The 8718-nt window shown below is 38.7% G+C and overlaps 1 protein-coding gene across 1 annotated transcript in view; it reads right to left on the bottom strand.

Moving 5' to 3' along the window:
- LOC106883560 (ephrin type-A receptor 4-B) overlaps positions 1–8718 on the bottom strand; it is a 136992-nt gene that overhangs the window by 33541 nt on the left and 94733 nt on the right. The window contains exons 6-7 of the mRNA XM_014934611.2: positions 1953–2080; positions 1131–1422 (exon numbers count right to left, since the gene is read on the bottom strand). Coding sequence (XP_014790097.2) covers positions 1131–1422; positions 1953–2080 — 420 coding nt within the window. The remainder of the gene's footprint in view (positions 1–1130; positions 1423–1952; positions 2081–8718) is intronic.

Here is an 8718-nt window from a genome sequence, read left to right as displayed (position 1 = left end):
TATATATATATATATATATATATATATATATATATATATATATATATATATCCTTGCAGGCATAAACCATGGTTATACACATGCGCACACACACACAGAGACACGTATAGACAGAAATGGCGACTATGTGGAACGCTTGCTAAACAACTTCTTCGTATATACACTAATTTTCAATGCATAGTTCAATGCATAATGCTATTTCTGCCTAGCATATGCTTAGCAACAATTATTCTTTAAAACTAATACGCAACTAGTGTGTAGCAACATTTGCTCAGTAACAATTGCTTAGCATCAATTGTTTGCCGACTATTGCTTAGCAACATATGCTTAGCAACACTAGCGTTGTTTCAAAAGCGATATACGAACGGTTGCTAAAATCTAGTGGAGGGTTAGCAATGACATGGTATTTAGTCGAACAAATCGACCCCTGTACTTACTTGTCTTTGTAAGCGATGCATATTCTAACTGCTAATCTACTGGGACGTACACAAACCAACACCGGTTGCCAAACGGTGGTGGAGGCCAAACACAAACATACACATGTGTATGCATACGTATATGTGTGCATACACATATATATATATGTACATACATACATGCGTATATATATATATATATATATATATATATATATATATAGAGAGAGAGAGAGAGAGAGAGAGAGAGAGAGAGAGAGAGACGCAGGAGTGGCTGTGTTGTAGGAAGCTTGCTTCCCAACCACATGGTCCCGGGTTCAGTTCCACTGCGTGGCACCTTGGGCAGGTGTCTTCTACTATAGTCTCTGGCCGACCAAAGCCTTGTGAGTGGATTTGGTAGACGGAAACTGAAAGAAGCTTGTCGCGTACATACATATATATATATAAACATGTGTGTGTGTGTGTGTGTGTGTGTGTGTGTGTGTGTGCGTGTTTGTCCCTTCACAATCGCTTAATGACAGATGTTGGTGTTTTTACGCCCCCGTAACTTCGCGGTTTGGCACAAGGCCTGAAATTTGTGGGAGGGCGATAGTCAATTATATCGAAAATAGAAAAGGAAAAAAAAGAGTCAGATAAAGAGAAGGGCGCAGAAATATATAAAAGCAGAAAGATTATGAACGAATGAACGAGAGGCAAAATACAGAAATTACATACTGTTTTCACATTGGTCAGGAACGGTTTTGGTCCATAGTGATCCGGTGGAATATCACAGAACTCAAGGTCTGGATAGGCGTTACAGCTATTAAGGAACCAGTGGACACAGTATTCGGTCGCTTTGCTGGTCGAAGTGTTTGAAATATGAAGTTGCAGCTGAATGGTTAAAACTTGGTCGTGTTCTATGATTTTGTGTTTCAGTTGTACGTTTGCAGAATGAGAGGAATATCCCTGTTGGACTGGTCCCATCACCAACTCACCTGTTAAAGACAAATTAAAAAGCTTTACATTTCTTCATCTTGCATACCAACATACAAACGTACCTGGAGATTTATTTATTATTATTTTTACTCAATCAACGTATACCAGTGCACGCCATCTTGCGTGTCTTCACTTCTCTATTGCTCTCATGGTCTGACTGTTTCTAAACTAATATTTTTCATTTCATTAACATCGAGGTTTGATATAAATGCAAAGTTAAGTAGTGGGAGACAAATACAGAAATGCACCACACACACACACACACACACACACACACACAATGGGCTTTCATATAGCTTTCGTCTACCAAATTTCCTCTCGAGGCTATACTAGGAGACACTTGCCCGTCCTGTCCAGTGGGACTGAACATGAAATTATGTGGTTAGCCATAGACATACAGTTCTTGTGTTTGTAAAGTTCACATCGTTTATTTATTTATTTTTTACTTCATGAATTCGGGAGAAAGGGAAGTGTTGCTGACCCTTGCAGGCCTTCGAAAATTGGTGAGATCGATGCCTGAGATGCGTTTACGACATACCCCTTTAAGCCTCGTAAGTTTACTGTTCAGCAAACAGTAATCGATAAAACAAATAACCAGACAGAAATACGTACTGGGGTCGATACGATCGAATAAAAAGTACAGCCTTGAAAGCTATGCCCTCGTTTGGCTGTAGTGCAATGACAAAAACCTATAAAAGGTAACAACAAAATATGGTCTAAAGATGAAGTAAATAGTCCGGAAAAAAACATAATATTGATAACAACAATTCATCTTACATATTTAGATATTTAATCAATAATTCTATTTGTTGAGAGAAATATAGCCAGTAGAATCGATACTTTGACAGTCAACAAGCCTAATTATCGATCGTTTGTATGCCGTCATCTTCGTTGTTTCTATAGTCTATACAGGTTTTGCTGGATCATCTGATAGAATTGAAAATAAGTATGATGTTGAAGTGCATCTCATCATTGTTTAAAACGAAGAAAGATATGACTATAGTATTAGGTCGAAATTATAATACTGGGGCATCACATTCGTATGTTCTTTTTATACGGCTTGCGACCATATCAGTTGAAGTACATCATCTCATTCATCATTGTTTAAGATGAAGAAAGATACGACTATAGTATTAGGTCGAAATTATATTACTGGAGCAGCAAATTCGTATGTTCTTTGAATTATGATTTATGCGGCTCACAAGCATATCACACCAAAAGCACCGTTGCTCTTTCGATCATCAAAGTTAAGCAACGTTGAACCTATTTAATACGTAGACGAGTGACCACTTGGAGCCCAAGCTCCTGTGAGTACCTCTCTATTATCGGCGCAGGCAGAGTTGTCTGGTTAAGAAGCTCACTTTGCAACCATGTGGTGTTCTTGGGGGTTCAATCCCACTGTGCAGCAGTGTCTGCTACTATATCTGTAGGCCAACCAATGCCATGCTAGTGAATTTGGTAGACGGGAACTCTGTAGAAGCACACCGTGTATATGTGTGCATACAGACATATGTATGTGTGTGTGTGTGAGAGAGAGTTTGTCCCTTACCCCCACCTGACAACCGGTGTTGGTTAGTTTATATCCTCCATAACTTAGCAGTTCGGCAAAAGTTAGTATCTTCCTCAAACTGAAGCCAATAACATAAGTGTAGCACATTTTACTCACCACACTGTTGTTAACAGATTTCTAGAGACGTGTTATTTTGACAAAGGAAACAGCAGTTTTTTTTCTTTGTTTTTTTTTCAATAACGCAATGTTCCAGATGCGCCAACGGGAAGGTGATCCTTGCCATCAATGTTGTAGTGTCATGCGAGAAAAACGAAAGCGTGACAGAGGTAGGGCTACAGGCCTGTACTTCGCTGTTATTAATGGTCCGGGACCTGCCTGGCACTCCATCAGTTACGATGACAAGTGTTCCAATTGATGCGATGAACAGATTGCCTGTTCGTGAAATTAATGAGAATGTGGCTAAGCAAACCACAGACACGCTTATCCTTACTGTAGTTCTCAGGGAGATTCAGCATGACACAGAATGTGACAAGACTGGCCCCTTTTGAATTACAGGTACAACTTATTTTTGCTAGCTGAGTGGATTGGAGCAACAGGAAAAAAAATATCTTGCTCAAGAACACAACACGCCGCAAGAAATCGAACTCACGAACTTACTGTCTTGAGCCAAGTACACCAGCCACAAAGCGACGCTTTCGTTGATAATAAATCATTATCCAGCATTATTCAACTTGGTTTTGTCATCCTGCAGAATAAAGATCTTATTGTGGAAGTAGACTGCAGTCAGAAGTATAAACGTGGGGGCAGACGCACGCTAAAGTGGAACGCCATTTTGTTTTGTCATTGATGAAAATGGATGGCCCAATATTTCTTATTGTGACAGGGCCTGTAACTTTGTGGCAGGAAGCGGTCCGATTACATTGATTCTAGTAATTGACTGGTAGTTATTTTATAAACACTGAAAAGGATGAAAAGCAAAGTCGACACCGGTAGAATTTTGAATTCAGAACGTAGATCCGAAAGAAATGCCGGTAAGCATTTTGTCCGGCGCGGTAACGATTCTGCTAACTCGCTGACTTCTTATACTAAAAATAAAATATATTTCTAAAAAAATACAACTTTATTCTACAAAGATTTTTCTTTCATTTTTGTGAAAATTAATCCAGCGTCCATTGTTGTTTTGACTGTTGGTGTTATTGCTAACAAAGCAACCATTCAGTTTTGTTGTTTCCTTGAAAGAATTCAGTCTTTAACTTAAGGTTTAGTCTGTCTTTTCGTTTGGGCAATTTCAAAAACGTTTAAGTAAGCAATAAATAACAACGCCTATTGTTATTGTTGAGTTGTTAAATTCCAGATTAACCCTTTATCCGGTGGAGGCGCAATGGCCCAGTGGTTAGGGCAGCGCACTCGCGGTCATAGGATCGCGGTTTCGATTCCCAGAACGAGCATTGTGAGTGTTTATTAAGCGAAAACATCTAAAGCTCCACGAGGCTTCGGCAGGGGATGGTGGCGAACCCTGCTGGGCTCTGTCACCACTTTCTCTCACTCTTACTTCCTGTTTCTGTTGTGCCTGTAATTCAAAGGGTCAGCCTTGTCACACTGTGTCACGCTGAATCTCCCCGAGAACTACGTTAAGGGTACACGTGTCTGTGGAGTGCTCAGCCACTTGCACGTTAATTTTACGAGCAGGCTGATCCATTGATCGGATCAACTGGAACCCTCGACGTCGTAAGCGACGGAGTGCCAAAAAAATAAAACCCTTTATCCACGAGTCCTAAGATCAAAGACGTTCCAGCTATCACCATCCCATCTTTTTGAAGCTTACATAGAATTATATTAACATGTCCTTTCTATATTTAAGACAGCTCGGTGTGATTTGAGTGAGATTTTCGCTGCTGTTTCCAGCAGGTTGAGTGATTAAGTACGAACTTTTGTTGTTTCGTTAATGTTATTTATAAATGCTGTTGCTACTGGACTTTGAAAATCAATGGCCTAGATTTATAGCTCTTTGCGTTCTGGATTCAAATCCGACCAAGGTAAGTTTTACCTTTCATTCTTCTGGAAGCGAAAAGCAAGCTAAAGTACCAATCAAAAGTACTGCAGTCGATATAATCAGGTTTCTAAAGTAGAGAGCTAGAAGATTAGATTCGTTACCCGCGCTGGAAAAAAATACTTAGCGGAATTTCATCCGTCTTTACGTTCTGAGTTCAAATTTCACTGAGGTTGACTTTGCGTTTCGTCCTTTCGAGGGTCGATAAAACGACTACCAGTTGAGCGCTGGAGTCGATGTAATCGACTTATCTCTTCCCGAAAATGCTGGCCTTGTGCCAGAATTTGAAATCGATACAACCAAGTCTACCCCTTCTCTAAATTTAAGCTCTTCTGTCTACATTAAAAGACAAATATTATTATGAAACGGATAAGAAAAGATGGCTGGAACCTTTCTAAGTATATGTATGTTTGTATAGGGTGTTCAAAAAGTCTCTCCGCAGTGAACTTTTTCATCCTGCGCATGCGCAACTTGGCTATCACTGGGTAGGCGGCCGGGTGTCGGCCATTGTCCTCAGTCATTGCGTACCCTTCAGTGTGTCGATATGCTAACCATTGAAGAACGTACGTTTTTAGTTGAATGGGTGTTTCGAGCTGGAAACAAATACATAGATACTGTGCAGGATTTGTTAAGAAAATTTAGAAACATAGGCTCAGTGGAAGACGCAGTAAGAAGCGATAGGTAGGCCTACTGTTCTTTCAGACGAAACACTCTCCAATATTTCTGATAAACTGTTGGCAAGCCCGTCAGAGCCCTTTTGTAAATTGTCATAGGAAACGGAAATCAGCCAAGGAAGTGCTCACACGGCAGTAAAAAAGAAATTAAATTTTATTTATTGAAAATGAAGGACAACACTTTCAACACCTCTTATAAAGTAGTTCTAAAGTCTTGGAAAGTCTAATATATTCTTTTGTAGTCTTATACCATCTTATAAATATTTATTTTGCAATAAAATACTACGGAGAGACTTTCTTGAACCCCCTGTAGTTTGAAGAACGACAGTAGAGCAGCCGGCATTTGCCCTTGGTTTTCAAGGTGATCTTGATTCTGTGGTATTCCTAGATGGTGTTCCTCTTGTCCCCTGAGGAATGCATCTTGAACATTTATTATTTGTATACCATAAATACCTGTATCTTATACCATTGTTTTTTTACTTGTTTGACTTTCTATGCAAAGCCACACGCTCTTTGTCTATGAACGACTTTAACTGACCCCTCAACCGTTGTCCCGGTGACATATAAAAGAAATTGTTATTTTCGAAGGCGATGGATTAGTATAATAAATACAATGGTAAATACATTCCTTGTGGTGTTTAATTATGTGTATTTGCCTTCTAAGTTCAAATCCTACCAACATCGTCATTAACGTTTATCCTTCTGCGGACTCCAGTCAAGGACTGGGGTCAATTATTTCTGTATCGAACACGCCTTTTTCCATAAATTTAACACATTTTACTTATTTTAGAAATCATTTGTTGTTGCTGTTCTTGTTGCTGCTGCTGCTGCTGCTGTGGCTTCTGTTCTTGAAATTCACGAAATCAGCAATATATCCGATATAAGCACATACGAACCAAAACGAATGTTAAACAAATGCAACCTTGACACACGAGGGAGACAGACAGACAGACAGACAAATAGATAGATAGATAGATAGATAGATAGATAGATAGATAGATTTAGATACAGATAGATATAAAGAAAGAAGTGGGGGGGGGGAAAGAGTTAGCGGTAGTAGAAATACGGGTAGAAAGAGAGGGATAAGGAAAGAATTAGAGATAAGAGAAACGGCGATAGAGAGAGGGAGAGAAAGATTATTTATTTTGTAAATTCCTTAGGATTGTGAAATGGTGTTTTCTTAACGCAAAAGAGGTGTTGACACCAACATCTCTCTGAATAAAAGTCCCTAGATGCCAACCATTATAACCGAATTAAACATATCTAATAATAACCTAATAATGCTGGCTTATCATTCCTATTTATTATGTTTCCAAGAACAATGTCTTGTTTCATTCGTTCTTTCTTTCTTTCTTTCTTTCTTTTTGCTTTATATTTGTTTTCATTGTCTTCTATCACGGGAGACAGGATTTCAAAATGTTTTTCTTCAGTTTGTTTATGAAAAAAATACATACAAGCTGGGTTGAGATTAGATCAAATACTTGTATTGTGATCCCAACTGGATACATTTTTTTTCTCCCCGTCATCGCCACTACCATCGCCACCACCACCACCACCAACAACAACAACACCATCACTATCGTCATTATTATTACTATCATCATCACCAGCACCAGCACCACCTCCACCGCCACCAAATCCACCACCACCACCACCTCCACCACCACCACTACGTCTACCACCACAACTGATGTTCAACTTGTTTGTAATTGTGCTCAGAAAACATTTTGTTGTAGATTAAATAATAATAATAATAATAATAATAATAATAAAAATGATGATGATGATGATGATAATAATAATACTTTCTACTAGAGGCACAAGGTCTCAAATTTTGGGGGTGGGGAACTAGACGATTACATCGACCCCAGTACGTAACTGGTACTTATCTAATCGACCCCGAAAGGATGAAAGGCAAAGTTAACCTCGGCGGAATTTGAACTTAGAACGTAATGGCAGACGAAATAACGCTAAGCAATTTCGCCCGGTGTGCTAACGATTCTGCCAGCTCGTCGCCCACAACCAACAACAGAACAATGCTTTCTACAATTAAATAATATAAAATCCATCAGATAGACACGCACACACTTGCATAAAAGACGACATATATGTCTGTGTAAAGACGTGTGATCCAGCGTGTTGGGTTGCGTCCCCCACCTCTCTCTCTCTCTCTCTCTCTCTTAAAAAACGAAGTAGGTAGGTGTAACTAAGCCATTCGATTACTTACGTTCAATAGAATAAATACCGACGTGAAATAAGTACAGGATTTCACATGACTCATTACAAAGGAAAACCGTTAAAAATCATGTCTTAATATGGCGGCAATCAGATAGATTCGTTGTCAGTATTCATACTAAACACGTTCATTTTGAAAACGTATTACAATATTACGATGGTACAACTCGAAAGCTAAGCTACTCATATATAACTTTTGAGTCCTATCATCCATCGTAAGGTGTTTGCCTTCATGTAGTGTATTTTAGGACAAAAGAATTTGGTAGAACAATGCTTTCTCCAAGTTATATATGGGGCGGCTTATATAGCTTTGTTATATACAACAGCTGTGAGCTCTTTTTAATCTTCTGGAACTGTGGCTTAAATGGATTGCAACCTTCAAGGAATTAATTATATCGACCCCTTCCGCTAGAAATTTATCTGCTACGTATTTCTCGATAGATAAAACAGGCAATTTAGTCGCATTTCAATAGAAGTATATTTATTTATTTATTTATTTATTTATTACGGAGATATACTTGCATAGCAAGTGACTTGATCTGAGATCGTATGCTGAAACAAAAACAATTGCAGCGTGGAAGGTGTTTATAAGCCATTTAAAAACACACACAAAAACCGTTAGATTCACTTCAAAATTTAAATTTAATTTGTCAAAATATTTTCGTCGCTTTGACACCGCGACCTGTTCACTGACAAAATTCTGTGCTGTATCACAGATGCAGTGAACAGGTCGCGGTGTCAAAGCGACGAAAACATTTTGGCAAATTGAATTTAAATTTTGAAGTGAATCTAACGGTTTTTGTGTGTGTTTTTAAATGGCTTATAAACACCTTCCATGCTGCAATTGCATTTATTTAT

Source organism: Octopus bimaculoides, chromosome 9, assembly GCF_001194135.2.
Source record: "Octopus bimaculoides isolate UCB-OBI-ISO-001 chromosome 9, ASM119413v2, whole genome shotgun sequence".
In the NCBI taxonomy this organism is placed as follows: Eukaryota; Metazoa; Mollusca; class Cephalopoda; order Octopoda; family Octopodidae; genus Octopus; species Octopus bimaculoides.
The sequence above is the reverse complement of the archived record's forward strand: the minus strand, read 5'-3'. Positions and strand labels throughout refer to the sequence as shown.